Source organism: Zeus faber, assembly GCF_960531495.2.
Source record: "Zeus faber genome assembly, chromosome: 19".
NCBI lineage: Eukaryota > Metazoa > Chordata > Actinopteri > Zeiformes > Zeidae > Zeus > Zeus faber.
In genome coordinates this window covers 7,052,000-7,071,296 of record NC_137206.1, presented here as the reverse complement: position 1 = coordinate 7,071,296, position 19,297 = coordinate 7,052,000, and the positions used below count along the sequence as shown (strand labels likewise).

The 19,297-nt window shown below is 43.7% G+C and overlaps 1 protein-coding gene across 1 annotated transcript; it reads left to right on the top strand.

The window, feature by feature from the left end:
- Window positions 1–295: 295 nt before the first annotated feature.
- LOC307245155 (metalloreductase STEAP2-like) lies at window positions 296–19,267 on the top strand. The gene is made up of 6 exons (XM_080020586.1): window positions 296–569; window positions 4,104–4,631; window positions 6,120–6,286; window positions 9,739–10,266; window positions 15,295–15,459; window positions 17,070–19,267. Exons 2-6 carry the CDS (start codon window positions 4,163–4,165, stop codon window positions 17,361–17,363), a joined length of 1,623 nt encoding a protein of 540 aa, XP_079876712.1. The 5' UTR covers window positions 296–569; window positions 4,104–4,162; the 3' UTR covers window positions 17,364–19,267.
- The last annotated feature ends 30 nt before the right edge of the window (window positions 19,268–19,297 follow it).

Sequence of the window (19,297 nt, the reverse complement as noted above, 5' to 3'; positions counted from 1 at the left end):
GACCTCTGCTTTTATGTATCAGGCGTCAAACACGACGTGCTACGCGAGGTCTGGGAAAATCCCCCCCAAAAAAAACGAAAACCCCCAAAAATCAAAAAAAACCTGCTTTACCGTCCGTCACCTGTTTACCTGCGCTTTCATCTCGGTCGCAAGGCGTGCGTGAGTGCGTGCGTGCGTGTGTGTGTGTGTGTGTGCGTGTGTGTGTGTGTGTGCGTGCGTGCGCGTGTGTGTGTGGCTGCAGCTGCACGCACAGACGCGTGAGTGTGCGTGCGTGCGTGTGTGTGGATGACACACACACACGTGTGTGTGTGGCTGCAGCTGCACGCACACGCACAGACGCACGCACAGACCCGTGAGTGTGCGTGCGTGCGTGTGTGTGGATGCAGCTGCACACACACACTCACGCACGCACGCACGCACGCACGCACGCACGCACGCACACAGCGCGATGGTGCCGGGGCACGCTCCGCCCGCTCGCAGATCCACCGGTTCAGCCTCCCGCGTCCAGACGGAGGGTTCCCCTGCGATCAGCCGCCTGTCGACGGGCGTCCTCGCCGAGCGGATGGAAGGTGGGTGCCGTCCCCCCGCCGACGACTCCGCGGAATAACCTTGACGCGCGTCGCGGGGCGTTCGGAGGCGCGTTGTTGTTGTTGTTGTTGATGTTGTTGTTTTTTTTGTTGTTGTTGTTTTTTTCGTTATTTTTCGGGGGGGGGTGTGTGTGTGTTCGGTTTTACCCCCGTCGTTAGACTCGAAGGGGAGGGAGAGCGGAGCGGGGCTTGTGCGACGTCGTGCGGCGTGGAATCTGCTCCCTCCGCCTCCTGACACGTCAAGGTTATCGGCGGGTGCCTGCTTCGGCTCCACAGGTTGAAACCGCGTCCCCTTCGCGTCGCTGACCGGTGCGTCTGTGCCCTTCGTCCGGCGCTGAGGTGTGAGGCGGGAGGTCAACGTGCGATTCTGCAGCCCGTCCGTCCGTCCGTCCGTCCGTCCGCCCGCCTGTGCGTTGTTGAGTCGGCATCTGCATGTTCCAGGGATGGGAGTTGTCGCTGTGAAAATAAATCTTATTCAAGGCGGATAATTATGAGACTTAAAGGACCCGCCAGACCCATGCAGCCAATGAATTAGGGTCTAATTGTCACTGCCAATCAAACAAACATCACAGTATTTATATAGATCACACGACAATTAATAGGTGTTTATTATTTAAATGGCAATCTTAAATAATGTAAAGAAAAAGAAAACATGGACAACATGTATTATGTTCCTAGAGTAAACAGTGTTTATAAACATTGCGTTATATGTAGTTGTTTAACAAAAAAAACTAATGTTTGGGATGCACATATTTACAACGAAACACATTTGTGATGTATGTATTACAAATACTAAGCCATCTTAACACCTTCATTTTTCCTTTTTTATTTTTTTTACCATTTTCTCTAACCTGGTGTTGTCAGTCACCTTATTGCTGCTGGTGTACCTGACACGGAAATAGCCACCTGTGATAAATTGTCGCTGGATGGTGGATTTGTTTGTCAATAAGTTGGTAATTTGTATTTGACCAGGTAGCAGTGCATGGCATACATTGTAATAGTTACTGTGACATCCAGATTAGGTTGCATTGCATCGTTGGTGACTTCTAGACTGCCACAGAGGTTGCAGTTGTGTTCCTCCGTGAGTTGGAATCTATTTCAGTTTTGGCAGGACTGGTCGTCTTCGTCAATGTCGACATTTCCCCGACTTCCCCCACACTCGGTGCATATATGTTTGTCAAAATAGTGAATATTATGATGTCCACTATTTCTAACAGCTCGTCCTCTGGGAGTTTCATGTCAGTTTCGTTCTCGGCGACTTCTACGTCTGATCTCAGCCCCGAAGAAGCGGTTACCATCGGGCCACAATGGATTTTGTTTCATGAGGGTCCCTCATTGCTATAGCTTTATCTATCCTAAAATTATTATTTGAATGGCAGATGTTACATTTTAAACAAAGTTTATTTTGTTGATATATTGTCAAAGGAAGGAATTTCAATTTTGCATTGTCAGATTCACTGACTATAATTACATCTGTTGAATTTAAATTTGTTTCATCTTTAGCGCTGTCAGCAATATTTGAAATATTTCCACATTTGTGTGTGTTAAAACAAATGATCATTTGTTTGTTGTTCTTTATGACACGCGGCGTTTTTAGTTTCAGTGTCTTTACTATTGAAACGTTTATTTCGCATTTCTTTATTGTCTAAAACATTTTCGTTATGGTCAGTAGTGACAGAAAATGAGTGATTTCTTATATTGTCGCATGTCTTTGTTACATTTGCTAGCACAAAACTTGAATTATTACGTTTATCTTTCAATTCTGTGGGGTGGAATCTATGTCCTTTGTATATGTTTTTGCTACTGGATGGTTTGCAGTATTCACTTACTTGGTGTTGTCGTCAATAACAGCTCTCTGTAGTCCGGTGATTTCAAATATCAAATATAAGATTAATTCCTTTAATCAAAACATCGTCTAGTTCAGTTTCTGTCCATGTGCAAACATTCTAGATCTTGTTCTTAATAACTGCTGTTAAACTCATAGCAGCACACTGTTTATTTCTGGAGTCTAAAAACTGTGGATCATCCTGATGAAATGAGCCTCTTAACACTCACAGATATGGCGAATCAACTTATATTTAAAGTTTTCTCATTGCTGTTTTTTTCCCACAGTATTTTTCTTTTGTACTTTTTTTTGAATATTGTGACTGACCTTGAGGACTGGATTTTTGGACAATGGCTTGTTTATAGTCTTATACTTTTGGCTATTTTTCGGCATCTGGTTCAATATCAAAAACAAACTTTGTAATTACTTTGCATAACAATAATAATAATACATGTTTTTTCATAAACATAATAAATAAATGTTAGTTTTAATTAGTACTTCATTGTGTTTTTTTCTGTTAATAATCTACAAAGTTCAGTTTGATAGATTACTTTTCTATATTGTCTATCTATATTGTTGTGTATAAGTACATGTGCAGTCTCAGTGATGCTGGGTCTTATGTGCGCAATTATGACGTATTTATGCAGGTTTCCATATTTACGGAGGTTTACGAAGATAGTCTAACTTACAAAATTTTAGTGCTTTAGTGGCTTCCTTGGATTGCATTTTCAATAAATTACGTTTCCATGAAATACGAGAAAGGTTGTGGTATTTTTGTGTGTAATTACCATATGGCGGCTTCTATTTTTCCGATGCCTCGCTGGATCTTGAACGCATCACTCGTACACGTGGTCGACGTGGTCACGAGTCTTTGTGTACTAATGTTTTACGTATTTTTTCATGAATCCGGCAAAGTAATGGCGACCAAAGAGATAAAATATCAATCGAACAGATTCACAGAGATCTACCAGGTATGAAGGCATGTACATAAACATGTACACAGGCGCGTAGTTTGTAATCCTTAATTAGCTCAAGGGAGTCTACACTGCACACTGGACACGCTGCCAATGTACATTCTGAATCAGAACCTGCTCATTTATAGTGAATAGTATGATGACATCATAAAGCGTCTTACTGTAAATCTCATCTTGTTCATTTTGTTCACGAACAGTGTCGGTCAAGCATGAGCAACTGAATTCTTCGGGTCAAATTTGGTCGGTTTTTCACTAATTTCTGCTCCATATGTGGATCGATTTGGATGAAAGTTGAACCACAAGATGTTTGTGACATGCCGGTCTCAAACGAGACGTGAACCGTGTTACCGTAACTTCTGTCGTTCTTCTGTTTGAAATAGTTTTAGCTTGAAAATGTTCTAGTCCCTGCGGGCTGGATCCTGAATAATAATAATAATAATAATAATAATTATAATTAGCGCTTGCATTTTTATAGCGCCTTTCAAGGGATCCAAGGACACTTGACATGTATGGAGGGAGACAAATTTATGATACTAAGTTACTTTTCAGGCTTTTGTATATAGCCTCTTTAGCAGATGTAAGGTTATAAATCATGCATTGGCAGCCTTGCTTCTACACACTGATATCATGGTGAAAGACTGAATTTAACTGAAGAAGTTTTGAAATATTTAGAAGTTGCAAGGGTGAATGCCCCTCTCATCCTTCTCGTCCTCCCAGGGGAACGCTGAAGTCCTCCCCACAGCAAGACAGAGCCCGAGGGAGGAAAGGGAGAAAGAATGGACTCCATCTCCATGATGGGCGGTGGCGGGGGCGGCGGCCCGGTCTTCACCACAACCACCTCCTCCTCCTGCTCCTCCAACAACCACCCCCACCACCAACAACAACTACAAGACCACTTCCAGCCACGGTCCATCCTGTTCTCTAACGGCCTGAAAAATGGGTGCAGGGACGCTGGAGACTTGGCCGGGGACGCCCAATTCCCGTCCCCCGCCGCCGATCCCAGTAAGCCCACGGTGGCCATCCTGGGTTCGGGCGACTTCTCCAAGTGCCTGACCGCCCGGCTGCTGCGCTGTGGCTTTCAGGTGGTGGTGGGGAGCCGGCAACCCGAGCGGGCGGCCCACTTCTTCCCCCATGTGGTGGACGTGACGCACCACGAGCACGCGCTGGGCAAGGCGCCAGTCATCTTCCTGGCCATCCGACGCGAGCACTACCCGGTGCTGTGGGACCTCAAGCACCTCCTTGAAGGTATTTGCTAGCCACAGCGACAGCGAAATTTCCACTGTCATGCTAGCAAAGTAAATTGTCCCAAACGTTTGCATAGGGTTCAACGTTGCTGAACTTTGAACGCCAATTAATGCTACATTCTTTGCAAGGCTCCCATGAGTTTCCTAAAGGTAACGATCCTGCTCTTGCGCTGCAAACGCTGGGACACACACAAAGTAGGAACTGAGCAGTGAGATGGCCGATTGGGGCAGCAATGGAACAGGCTATCAGCTCCACGTCTTTAAGTGTGATTGTAGACCTGCCGTCGTCTGCCGATCACCTGGGCCAATCACGGCTTTCATTTAAATCGGAGACTGCCTGTTTATTTATGCATGGTCAGCGTGTTCTGTGTTCTTTCATCATTGTCATCCAAATTGTGAGGAGTGGCATATCAAAGTACAAAAGAACTAAGCGTTTTGTCATATCAGGAAAGGCAATCAATTATTGTAAATGGCTGTTAAGCAGTAACACTTCCTCAAACCTAAAGGGAAGAATATGGAAGATTATCTGTTTTATACTCAGCCCTCTTGTAGTATATAGGTATGTTTCATTCCCACAGCAGTGCAGCCAATTCTCCAAACTGGACGGCTTCATCCGTCCACCAGGAGTTCAATGCAAGTCATTTGGGACAAAAGACAAATTTACGCTCAGTGCAAAAACTAACTCTACATTTTGGGCCAAGTTAGTATGATGCTACAGCAGTCTGACTGACTTATTAAAGAAAATAGTCTTATATTATTGCTCAATTCACTGTTTGCTGGTGCCTTTTTCACTGCTGCACCACAGTTTTCTTCCTGGTGCCACAACCAAATGGGTGACCTGCCAAATGGAATGAAGATGACTGCTTTTTGCAGTTTTGAGTAAATATGCTGCTTTTAGCGGAATGCAACAGCCACAAGACTTATTTTCAAAAAGAAAAACAAAGGGAAACACTTTCTTAGAGATCATCTACATCTCTCTCACTGTTGTATAAAAGCGTCGTGCTGAGATACCTGTATGTGAGGTTATTTTACAGAAAGTAGCAGATAATCATTTTTGACTGTCTATGACAGGACTTCCCAAGTCCTGTCAAAATCAAAATGCATTAAAGTAAGTTAAAGTAGCTAATACTTTTTTTTCTTTACGCATCTTTGTGTACATTTATATTTGAATGGAAAAATACCCCAACTCAAAATACCCAAATACCCACCCAACCATTTGGGTGAACTATTCCTTTAACGATACCATCAAAATCGCAGTCTGTGATATCTTCTTCTTCTATCTGGTCTTTTCAACGTACATTCTTCAAATACAGTTTTGATTGTAGTTGGGTCAAATCCATCACTTCATTGTTGTATTGTAGTATATTTTGAAACGTGTGCTACTGAAAAATACAGTAACTCAGTCACTATTTGCCCTTCCCTTTAAAGTAACGTGGCTTTTATATGACTTTTATGCATGTTATAACCCATCGCGTACCATGTCCACCAGGGAAGATTCTCGTGGATGTGAGCAACAATCGGCGAGTGAACCAGTACCCGGAGTCCAACGCCGAGTACCTGGCGTCACTGCTGCCCCAGTCGGTGGTGGTGAAGGGCTTCAACGTCATCTCCGCCTGGGCCATGCAGCAGACCTGCCCCAAAGATGCCAGTAGACAGGTACCGAATCCAAAGACTTTGATAAACACTCTAAGACCGTTTTTCATTTCCATTTCCCGAAATCCTATTCCGAGGGAGGAATGTTTTTTACTCTGAGTCAGATTTTCGGCATGATTCTAAATACATGGCCCTGGTTTGCTTGTATAAATGCTTTGATGTTATTCTGTTACTTGGGGTTTCTGTCTACTCACATGAGAAACATAGAGTGACATATGTTGGAAATGTAATGCAATATATTCAGAGATACATTAGAATATATGGAAGTACTGAAATATTTTGCAAAACATACAGTACCACTGCATTGTCAGGAATATAGTACAAAATACTGTAAAACACGACCAAATATTATCTATTTCTGTATTATTAAGATATACTGTATATTTAAGATGAGATGAGATAAATGTGTATTCATCCCTGTAAGGAAATTCAGCTGTCATAGCAGCAAAAAAAATGCAAGTCAATAAAATGGATAAAAAATAAGATGGAGATAAAAAATAATGATGAGGATAAAAATAATAACAATAATTTATACAGTAGGAGCCACTTTGAGAGGGCAGCTGGAACATGACAGAGCCCAGGCAGATCCGTGACTTGGGTGTGGCGGACCCATGCAGTGTCAGTCCCGGGTCCCGTAATCCACGCACCGGTGCCTGGGAACGCCTCCAGGCTGCATTTGTGGAAAAGCAGTTGCAATGCTTTATCTGTCCACTGGGCAGAGCAGTGGTCCAAAACGTAAAGCAACTCGCGTATACGGGAAAATCTTGCATTTGTTTAATGAAAAATATACATGTTTTGGAATGGAACATATTTTCTGTACATCTAATAGAATCAATATATACATCTCTGATTTTAAAGGATGAATGATTTTAAAGAATGAATTAATCACTATTTTTTTATACTTATTGTAGATGTATTTAATTTAATGAAAGTAACTGTGCGTAACCGTGTGTAACAGGGACACCTTGTCAGTTACTCCTCCTTATTTTTAAATCCCAATTTTGACAGGTATGGGGCAAGCGCACCTGCCTGCCCCGCACCCTCACCTGGGCGAAGAGCACTTCGCTGCGGATCAATTCATCCATCAATCCCATCCTATCTGATCCAGAACCCGCAGCACTGCGCGGCTAAAAGCCGTTCAGACGGACTGGGGAACGGCACCTCACACCTTAAATTATATTATATATTTTTTTTCTCTGTCATTTTATTTTACAGAAAATAATTGTGAAATATCGCAACAAATTTATCGGCATACTTAATGTATCGCAAAACTCCCCATGTCGTGCATTTGGAGGAACCGTCCCCTTTATTCTGTCCGCACTGCAGGAACTACTGTAGGAACGATCGTAGTTCTTAGGGACTGACCAGCACAAGAGGAACCTTCAGTGTTGTAAGTGCAGGTGATTGGTCCAGACCTAAGTCCACGGTCCCTCGGAGTCCGCCCGGTTGAGTTGCATCGCTCTTGTTGGGGACCGGCCCGTGTACACTAAGCGGTAATGAAAAAATGACCAATAAAGATAAAGAAATCAATTTTAAGAAATAGTGTTTTTATTGTAGATGTATTTATTTCATTTTATGACATTTATTGAATGAAACCAAAAAATTCCGAGCAGTGTCCCGCTGCGAGCCCGTGCCTTACGAAAGTCGGAAAAAAAACCTATAAATTATATCTTGTAGATGTATGAGTGAAGATTCGGCAACTGGATTTATTATTTCTCGCCTCAAATTTGTGTCGTGTCTTGATATCTCTATCCATGCATGGTAAATATACCGTATCTGTTCTACTCCCTTTGATGGCTGTAGCTGTGGTTGTTTACATTGACTTCTGTGGGAGTCTGCCCACAGGTAAGGGTTCGGGAAGGAGACCTTTTTGCCGCTGTGCGCCAACATGGCGAAGAGCTTTTATTAAGCGTTGAACAGAACGGCTCGCTGGCCACACGTATAAATAATAATTCATAATAAAAACGACGAGGATGATTTCGGGCGCAGGAGGATGGCGTTCCGCTCCGTCTCCCGGTCGGCTGACGTGCCCGTGCGCCGATCCCCTCTGCGAGACAGACAAGCATTAACAGATCTCCCTGCCTCGAGCCAGAGCAGTCAGGGCCGCGCGGGCGCCGATCGGGCCGATTCGAGGCAGCCGGTACTCGACCACGCCACCTTGGTCGGCCACAACTTCCCATATGTAGCTGTCACAGACTGATCAGACCAGCTGTCACGCAGAGATGGACGGCGTTTGGTCGTCTCTGCGAAGGATACACTGCACCAATTTCTCCCAAATAAATACAGCACCCTGCACCAAAGCTGTGATATATTGATCTGTAATTTATGCATGGATATGCAATACAGCGCCAGGTTGAGAGCAGAGGCCTGGCGGACAGATTTAACTACCAGATCCTACACAAGTCTCATATGGTCAACTCAGACTGTATTCACTGACTGAAATTAAGATTTTTTTTTCTTCTTATAATAGAGCAGTTTAATTTAAGAAACCTCTTTTGATATCCGAACAGGGCCAACCCTAACCCTAACCCAACCCTAAAAAAACATGACATTTTTATGAATGTGAGGACTGCTTTGTGGCATTTAAAATGCTTTGTCAGCAAAATTTCCACCCATCTAGAGCCTTGTTTACGAGTAAAAACAAAACTGTCATGGTTTTTCATTAATCCTGATTGTATCCTGCATCCAAGGTCGGAAGAGAGCGCGAATGGAATCACCTTCGACGGATATTAATCCAAAAAAAAACAGTTATTTCTCTTAATTCCCACACAAATGTATTTTCTTATTTCAGTTTTTTTTGTGACTGTTAAACTTTTTTGTTAACCTTTCTGAAATCTGCTTTTTATCCGGGACCAGAAGTCATACTGGTGGTGCATGTTGATAAAACTTGCACCGCATCAAAATCAATATCAGCTCCGATGTTGGATGATTTGACGGATGTTTGGCAAAGAAAGACGCGGAGCCTTCGGAAAACCCTGAGGGTGATCATCTCAGAAACACACTTTGCCGCACCCTCGTCCTGAACAAGCCATGGCTTTAAAAATATTTCTTGAATCTTGCAAGTGACAGCTTGCTTTGAAGCTCTGATTTTCCTCTTCCGAATGGCATGGAAACAAAAAAGTCGACTGTAAGACTGTCTCGTGAGCTTCCTGTTTTGGCAAAGGAAATTTGAGCATTTTTTCAGGCATTTATTTTCCCCTTCTGGACTGCATTTAAGAGAACCTGCAGCAGAGCAGTCCGTTCCTCAGTAGTGTTCATCGAGGTTGTGCTATGAACGGTTTTAAGTGATGGATAACCCAGTTCTCTCAACCTGGGCTTGGGTTGAGGAATGGCGAACCTGTCGTCTAATGTTTTCCCACAATAAAAACAGCAACTTGTCGTTCTCTTCGAATTAATTTCCCTACACTGTCCACAGCTCCTTGTCGGTTAACCTCCTGGCGATCTGTGTTCTGTAGGTGTTCATTTGCAGTAACTCTCTGGAAGCCCGTCAGCACATCATGGAGTTGGCCCGCCGCCTCGACTTCCAGCCCGTGGACATGGGCAGTCTGTCGTCGGCGCGCGACATCGAAAACATCCCGGTGCGCCTCTTCCCCGCCTGGAGGGGCCCCGTCCTCGCCGCCGTCGCCCTCTCCATCTTCTTCTTCGCCTACTCCTTCATCCGGGACATCATCCACCCTTACGTGAAGCGGGGGCAGAGCGACTTCTACAAGATCCCCGTGGAGATGGTGAACCAGACTCTGCCCACCGTGGCTCTCACCCTGCTGGCGTTGGTGTACCTCGCCGGCCAGCTCGCTGCGGCTCACCAGCTGTGCCACGGCACCAAATACCGGCGCTTCCCGCCCTGGCTGGAGGGCTGGCTGCAGAGCCGCCGGCAGCTGGGCCTCCTCAGCTTCTTCCTGGCCTGTGTCCACGTGCTCTACAGCCTCTGCCTGCCCATGAGGAGGTCCGAGAGGTATCTGCTCCTCAACATGGCCTACCAGCAGGTGAGAGGGGAGAGGTGGTTGGGGTATTAAATGAACTGATGTTTAATGCTTGTTCAAAGATTCAAACGCTCAAAATTTGCCGCATGCACAATTGTATTGTACAACAATGGGCAGAAGGTAAAAAATAATAGGGAAATTTAGTCTCATAAGAAAAAGGAATATATATATATATATATATATATATATATATATATATATGGAATGCGGTCTTCAAAAAACATATCGAAACAAAATCCAAAAAATAGAAAAACAACTAGGTACATTATATGACATTATATATAGTATTAGTTATAAAATAATAATTTAATTACAATGTTATTACATTATTAATTAATATAATATAAATATAATGTATGATATATATGTGTGTGTGTATATATATATATATAGCCCATATTTGTTTGTTAATAGAAATATTAACAAACAAATATATAATGTACAATAATCCAGATATCAAAAGTTGTATAACAATTTTTAAGTAAATATGTACTATATAAAATATCTACAAATATTTCTTAAAATACTTTATATATAAACATAATATAATTATATCAAATCGAAATAATGTCCTTATTTACCAACTCACTGTCGAATGGCCAAAAAAAATTCTCCGCCTTTGCACGTGTACGGGGAGACTTTTTAAAAATATGCATAAAATCTGGTATCAGCGTAGCGTCCCCCGGCATCACTCGCTGTCGGATCAAAGAGGAAATGAGTTGGCGTCGCCGCCCCCGTCCCCACCGGATACGTGGCTCTGTGTTGGCTGCTATTCTCTCCTGAGTGACCTAGATGGGAGTGATGCTGCGATGTTGGTCCCCCAGAGAGTGACTCATCTATTTCTGCCCCGGCCCCCTCCGGCTCACGGCCATAAATGCCTCTCGTAGGCAGCTGGGACTGGAGAGGGCCCCCAAGATTTGAATAGGGATCACGCGACAGCAGGGAAACAAAAAGCTGTCAAGATGAATATGACAAATTTGTTTCGATTTGGAGCTGTGTAGCATTAATGTGTGTGTGTGTGTGTGTGTGTGTGTGTGTGTGAGAGAGCGCTTTGTACGTAGGCTTTGCTGCTTGGGTATCTTAATTGTAGCTTTTTTTTGTACTTTTGTCGGTTTTCCCAAGATAATTGGTCTATTTGAGATTATTCAGCTCGCTTTGAGAAAAGAAAATACGTCGTTAAATCTCCCTTCGAAAAAAATTAAAGAAAAAAGATCTTTACCAGGTTTTGAGGGCTGTTTTTTTTTTTTTGCAAATTTGTTTTACTATTTCGACTTCTGTTTTCCAAATTTTTAAATTAAAACAGTAAAATGTCCTTACCCCATTTGCAGCTAATTTGACATGCTTTCAGTATGTTTCAGTATGTTTCTTATATATTGGGTGACCCCCACCCCCACAAAAAAAATGTTTATTGTTATCCTGTTGTCCATCTCCTTCCACCCGCAACCCTCTCTGTTAATCCTTTTCTATACAGTCCAAAACAAAAATCACTTTTTCCACTTCAGGTCTTCTTGTTTGTCAGTCTTGTCCATGTTGAGGCACTCTTTGTGATTCATTGCTCATTTCTTAATACTGCTGAGAGAGAGAGAGAGAGAGAGCGTGAGTTCCACTGCTATGGGCTAGAAACTGTTCTTGTGGCACTAGGTTTTGGTCCAGATGGTCTGCAGATGTGGCTCTTCACTGGTCCTGTCCAAAGTAAAATCAATGGTGCTGTTCCAGTCGCCCCCAATAACAAAGCAATCCCCTTGGTCACAATGTCGTAAAGCTTCTTTTAGTATCTTAAATGCCTGTAGTCTCTCTGAGCCCAGGTTAGGAGCATAAATATTAACCAAACAAAAAAGAAATGTATTAATCTCAGCCCTCACCATGTGTAGCCTGCCTTCCACTAAGGCAGGCTACTCCTGTTTCCATAAGCGATACCTTTTCTTTTCATCCAGCAAATTACAACTAACTTCTTTTTGCAAAGCTTTAACAGATTTGATAAATTCTTAAGTGTCTGGACAATAATCACAAACTTTAACCGATTTTCCAAAAGTTTCGTCAAGGACGTTATCTTCCTCTGGCCTGTACAGATCTCCACTAACAGGTTGTGAGTCTGTTACTGATAAATCATTTGAGTCAGAATCAGAATCCATATGATGGTCATGTTCAGTGACCTGGGGAACCAGCGGTGAACTCAGCTCCTCCTGGCCGCCCGCCTGTTGCCCTGTGCCGGGTTCTGTCTCCGCCCTGCCCGGCTGATCAGAAGCTGCGTTCCACACCACTCGGACCAGCCTCAGTTGTTTGTCACTTGGGAGGACTTTGGGCTGGGATCGTGGTGTCTGGATTTCTCCATCACCGCTTGTGTCATTGTTCCTGTCTCAGCTTCAGCATCGCCGGTCCCGGCAGGCTGCCGGTGCAGACAAGCATAGCGCTTGTGACCAATGTCGCCGCATTCAAAGTGTTTCAAGCTTCCAGAATTGACATGTACCATGTAATAACCTTCGTCATGTTTAACCATTAAAGACACCTCCACTGACTGTGCGGGGGGGAGTTAAAAACATAAACACTTGTCTCCTGAGAGACTGGACGTGCTTCAGCTTCTTGTCCCTGCAGCCCAGCCCCACCGTGCTGATCGGACCGACCAACTTCACGAATCGCTGCAGCTCTCGCGCCAACGCCTTGTGATAGTGTCCCTGGTGGTGGAGGGCACAGCCGGGGGGGATACGGGAAAATAAACATCCTTTATAAAGACACCGTTCTCAATCCACTGAGTTACGAATAGTTCTTCCTTCAGAAAAATCTCAACTGCTTTGTTCATTCTCGATGCGAGTGATGGGTTGCTGTGTCCGACCACCTCCCCCACGGCCAGGAGAACCTCCCCCATAGCCAGGAGAACTTCCCCCACGGCTGGGGGAACCTCCCCCGCAGCCGGGAGAATCCTACCCCATGGCCAGAAGAACCTCCTCCACCGTGACCGACGGGTCTGGTTGAACTCGAACACCGTGGCGCAGGTAGAGGGAAGGTGCCTGCTGGGACGCCATCCCCTCCACCGCTTGACAACTAACACTAAACTACAAACAAATGAAACTAGAAATAAACTGTATTCTACATATAACACACAAACAGTAAAAACTTTTTTTGGGGGGGAGGGGCATGCACCGCAGAGACTTTGACTTTTAAGGTTCCTTTATTTTCAGTTTCAGTAAGTCATGTACCAACAGCAGAAACTTGATTATGAAGGAACCAATAAACAACAAAATTAGAGACAAACCACAGGAAAATCACAGGTTAATAATGAATCGTAAGAGTATAAACATCTTCAGAGATTACTAGGTAAGCAGGGTTGGTTGGTTTCTTCACCAGGTTTGAGGCAGCTGTTCACTATAAGGACGGCTCCCTTTGTAGCACAGACTTCAGAGAGAGAGGGGGGGGGGTATAGACAAAGGGAGAGAGAGAGGGGGGAGCTAGAGAGAGAGAGGGAGAGAGAGAGAGAGAGAGGGGGGAGAGAGAGAGGAAGAGAGAGGGAGAGAGAGAGAGAGAGAGAGGGGGGAGAGAGAGAGGAAGAGAGAGAGAGAGAGAGGGGGAGAGAGAGAGGAAGAGAGAGGGAGAGAGAGAGAGAGAGAGAGAGGGGGAGAGAGAGAGGAAGAGAGAGGGAGAGAGAGAGAGAGAGAGAGAGAGAGAGAGAGAGAGGTAGAATGGTCAGCGTAGTTGGGAGGGAACTCTCTGTCTGCCTCAGCTTGCCTCATGGACACTTATGGCATCTTCATCCTTCATCTTAGTTCCAATTATTTTTTTTGTCATTTGTGATCAGTCCCTAAAACGGAAAACCCCCTTTTTCACTTTTTTTTTTTTCTGTCATTATTTTACGCACAGAAGCCACAAGACACAACTAAATCCGAGTATTTCATTCTGCCGGATGCCGAAAAACCATATAGTCGTGCAAGGACTCCAGAATTATCGTATTTAGGGGCAAACTATCATACATTCAAATCCAGACTGTGGTGCAACCAGAACGTATGTGAATCTGTGCCGAGGAGCCCTCAGTGACGTGATTGGATCATTTATAGCAGATCCAGGGTCAGTTCTCCGTAATACATTGTTGACATAGTTAACGGAAGATGAATATACAGGCTGGTTCCAAATCGGCTCTGTACCATTTCAGTGTTATGAAGGAAAAAAAACCCTGAAACTATGGGTACGACGAGACACAATGATCATACATTTAAGGGTTTTTTAGAATTATTATTGTACAAACACGATAATTATCATGTATCTGGCAACCCTGGCACTATATGCCAACTGGTGAGCCCAATATGGGCAAGTGGCAGTTAAAGTACAGCGGTGTCTTGTTACTATCGTGACGCCATAGCAATTAATCCACGCTAAATTTAGACTCCAAACGAGGTCTTCTCATTCGATGGGATTATTCACAGTCCTTTTTAATCGGATTTGATTAATGATTTTTCAGAAAGGTGCTCATTTTAGGTGAATAGACGGAGTGCAACAAGATGAGATTCTAGCCTTGGATACAGTCCACCGTTAAGAAAAAAAATGGAGACTTTTGGCAAGGTGAGAAGAAGGTCACTTTTACCTTTTGAATAGAACAGATCGTAATTACAGAGTAAGCACAATCAACTCAACACAAATAGTGGCTGCAGACGATTGATGCAGATATACACCAGATGATCAGGGCCACATGAAATCAATTATTACCACGTAAAAAAGGTTATAAGATTAATTTCAGTTATTCAAAAAATAAAGTCTGAATGAATTTTAGACTGAAATTTTATTTTAAAATATTTATATTTTTTCTCATGGCAATCACTTTTTTTCTGAATCATTTTTATGTGGCCCGAACACTCTTCCGTAGAGATAAAGCTGACATTTAAATTGATCACCTTTTGTGTTTTTTGTGGAAAACTGTAAAAAAATCTTTAAATGGTTTAAAAAAGGATTTGGGGCCAAATCTGAATTTGCTGTTGTTGCTCTGATTGGTGACAGATTACAGATTGAGTGTGATCACTAATGTCCCCTTGCTGTTTGTCCACACAGGTCCACGCCAATGTGGAGAACTCGTGGAATGAGGAGGAAGTATGGAGGGTGGAGATGTACGTGTCCTTTGGGATAATGAGCCTGGGGCTCCTCTCTCTCCTGGCTGTCACCTCCATCCCCTCTGTCCACAGCGCCCTCAACTGGAGGGAGTTCAGCTTCATTCAGGTACCTTGTCACCGGACGCAACTAGTCATCCTTCCTGTAAAGCAAAAGACATAATTCCATGAACCCAGTGTGTTCAATTTTTCCTATTATACAACCTTAATATTACATTTCATTACGTTGTTATTTGTCAGTGCAAATGATTGTTAAATGGTACCAAAGAATACAATCTTTGAAAAAAAAAAGATTATGGATACACCGATCAGCCACAACATTAAAACCACAACTTATAACCACAAGTATTGTGTAGCTCCCCCTTGGGCCACCAAAACAGCTCTGACCCATCGACACTTGGACTCCACAAGCCCTCTGAAGGTGTCCTGTGGTATCTGGCACCAAGACGTTAGCAGCAGATCCTTTAAGTCCTGGAAGTTGTGAGTTGTGGTCTCCAAGGATCAGGTTTGTTGTTCCAGCACATCCCACAGATGCTGCATCAGATTGGACCCTGACCCCGACCATCCACATGATGTAGAAGAAAACATGATTCATCAGACCAGGCTACCTTCTTCCATTGCTCCATGCTCCAATTCAGACACTCACATGTCCCTTGTAGACGCTTTCAGTGGTGGACAGGGGTCAGCATGGACACTCTGACCAGTCTGCAGCTACACAGCCCCATACACAGCAAGCTGTGATGCACTGTGTGTTCTGACACCTTTCTATCATAGTAAGCACATGCTACAGTAGCTCTTCTGTGGGATTGGACCAGGGCACAGATGGGCTAGCGAAGACAAGCCTGTCTTTGCCCATTGGCGCCCATGACCCTGTCGGCAGTTCACCGGTTGTCCTTCCTTGGACCACTTTTGGTAGGTACTAACCACTGCAGACCGGGAACACCCCACAAGACCTGTAGTTTTGGAGATCATCTGACCCAGTTAGACCAAATCACAATTTGGTCCTCGTCAAAGTTGCTCGGATATTTACGCTTGCCCAGTTTTCCTGCTTCCAACACATCAACTTCAACAACTGACTGTTCACTTGCTGCCTCATTCACCTTCACCTTTTGGTAGTTTTAATGTTGTGGCTGATCGGTGTATGATCTCACATATGAAAGATTGGTGAACAATAGGGATGGATTGGTATTGAATATCACGGTATATACTGGAAAATGAAAACTAAGAACCATATAAAACATGGCAGGTATTGCAGAAAAGCAAGTTCACTTTCTGTGTTTTGGTCACATTGAAGTGGCTTAGATGCCTCCAATGGAGAAAAAATGTATAATATATGTATGTCAGCTGTTGTACTGACTCCAAACAAACAATCCGAAGTTTATACAGTTCAACGAAACCAATGGCCTGAATTTAAAGTCAGGGCCACATTACATGATTTCCATGGCCGATCTGGCAATTTGGGTGCTATGTGTGTGTGAGTGAAAGACTCACATCTGTCTCTACATGATCCCAATTGGCCAGGTCATGATTCCATCAAACATGTTTGATTTTACCGGGTTAGGCTTTCCAAAATCCTTTGGTGTGTATGCGTCAAAGCCTCAAATTCAAATTTTTTTTCTTTTCATTGTGGTTCGTGATTAAAGAAAATCACGTCATGTGGCGCCAGCTTTCGGGGAAAAACATATGAAAAACAAAGTTCTCCTCCGTTTTGTCCCCCAGTCCACCCTGGGCTATATTGCCCTGCTCATCGCCACCTTCCACGGCCTGCTGTTTGGCTGGAAGCGGGCCTTCGAGGAAGAGGCCTACCGCTTCTACTTGCCCCCCAGCTTCGTGGTGGCGCTGGCCCTCCCCGTGTGCGTCATCGTGGGCAAGGTGCTGCTGCTCCTGCCCTGTGTGGCACGCCAGCTTCACCGCATCCGCCGGGGCTGCGAGAGTGGCCGCCAGTCCTCCCGGCGCCTGGACCCCGCTGGCGCGGCGGCGCACGTGTCCCCAGAGAGGGTCACCATCATGTGATGAACCCGAGGGGAGGAAAATCCGGCTGTCCAAACATTAACTTTGTGAAAGCTGTCCCGTCGTTCCCATGACTTATTTTGCCGTTTCGGTTTCCTCTGTGGAATACAGCAGCTGTGGAGGGTCACGTTGTTTCAGTTGGGTGTGCGCCACCATCTTTGACCCCTACCTTTCCACAACTCTGCGTCGTAGTTTATGCCTAACGTACGTACAATATGCTGTGCCCCTAATTCACCCACGCCTCCATTGACGACAAGGATTGAGAATTGGATGACGGCCACTGAAGAGTTGACTTGTTGCACTATGTAGAGTGGGCTAAACACTCCCCAATATCTTACAACTGTCATATTTCATTGTGAAAAATTGCAATATGCGGCATACTAGTCAGACTCCGAAGAGCACCGTGGATTATTCCTGATCACTCTTTGGCCGTTCAAGCCTCCGGGATCACGCTCAACTCCGGTGGGAAGTACTTCTAAACCTGCAATGTGCATTGCGAAATGTTGTGAATTGTTATGTCGCTTGTGACCGTGGTTACTGTGTGTGCGACATCGTGCCTGTCTGTCTGTCTGCCTACTGTACATGCAAGACCCATAGCTGTGACCGAGGATTGATCCACACCGTCTGCCAACTGCTCTGCCTCTAATGTGCATAAGGATGTTTGCCATCTGAACTGACTATCTATCCATCTATCTATCTATCTATCTATCTATCTATCTGTCTATCTATCTATCTATCTATCTATCTATCTATCTATCTATCTATCTATCTATCTATCTATCTATCTATCTATCTATCTATCTATCTATCTATCTATCTAATGCATATGAATTAAAAAGCTCTGTCGCGCAGGGATGAATTATAACATTGTCCTCATGGGTAAATGCTAGTGAACATGTGAATGCACTGACTTTATTATTCATGGTGTATTAATGTTGTCGACCGAATCTTTCATTCTGTCTAAGTATCTTTTTGTCTGTGGGAGGGAAGGCACATTAGGGGGGTGGAAGACGCTTTTCCACCGGGGCAAACTGTACCAGATTATGCCCACATGCGTTGTCTTAGCATTTTGACCCATTGACAGATAACCACGACAAGCTCCTGTATTTCAGAATCGTCAGAAAATAAATAGAGCAACCCAGGTGGCAGACATCTTTTAACATGTGACTATTATTTTATTTATTTATTTTTTTGTCTAACAGGAATTCTGTATCTTTAATATCAAAATTGTTGGATTTTTGGGTTTTGGTTTTTACTTATTATTTTTTGTGTGTATTTATTCCGATATTCATTCTGGTGTTCTCTTGTTATCGTTGTAAATGAGGGCATGCCCTCAGTGATTTACAGAATAAATAAAGGTTGACTTGTGTGGAATTAAATTGAAATGCGGTCTGATGTAATTTGGATGTTGTTAAATTGTTACCTTGTTGCCGTGTCCATTGTCCAACTGCCCAAAATAGTAAATATTTGAAATGGGTTTTTTCCCCGATCAAACATATGGAGCGAGTTAGTGTAAATTTGTTAGTCAAACCGTGTCTTTATGGCTATGTAATTTGAAAACCTAATTTTTGACCTTTTCAAAAATTTGAAAAGGTCAAAACAAAGGTGAAGATTGTTCTCTGGACACAGGGAACCTGTAATGAAAATAAACCTTCCACTTAGATATGAATAAAATGTCTTGTAATGTATTGTAATCTAAAGCAGATTAAAGGATGGGGTCGCACTTTTTCAACACTGGACTTGAAATGTCATTTATAACTGTTCACTGCACAACCTCACAGACCTTGAGGGCTTTGACAAACATATTGAGAAACGTTTCACTCTGTTGCAGCTTATTACTGCGATTAAATATAGTCCAACGGGGCGAGCTTTTAAGCCACACAAATCAGGTTGAATCTCCTTTTGAAAAACGCAAATCTCAGAATATAATATGTGAC

Coding starts and splice junctions, on each gene's coding strand:
- LOC307245155 (XM_080020586.1), top strand. CDS start 4,163: ATGGACTCCATCTCCATGATGGGCGGTGGCGGGGGCGGCGGCCCGGTC. Junction 4,632..6,119: donor CCTCAAGCACCTCCTTGAAG/GTATTTGCTAGC, acceptor CATGTCCACCAG/GGAAGATTCTCGTGGATGTG. Junction 10,267..15,294: donor TCAACATGGCCTACCAGCAG/GTGAGAGGGGAG, acceptor TTGTCCACACAG/GTCCACGCCAATGTGGAGAA.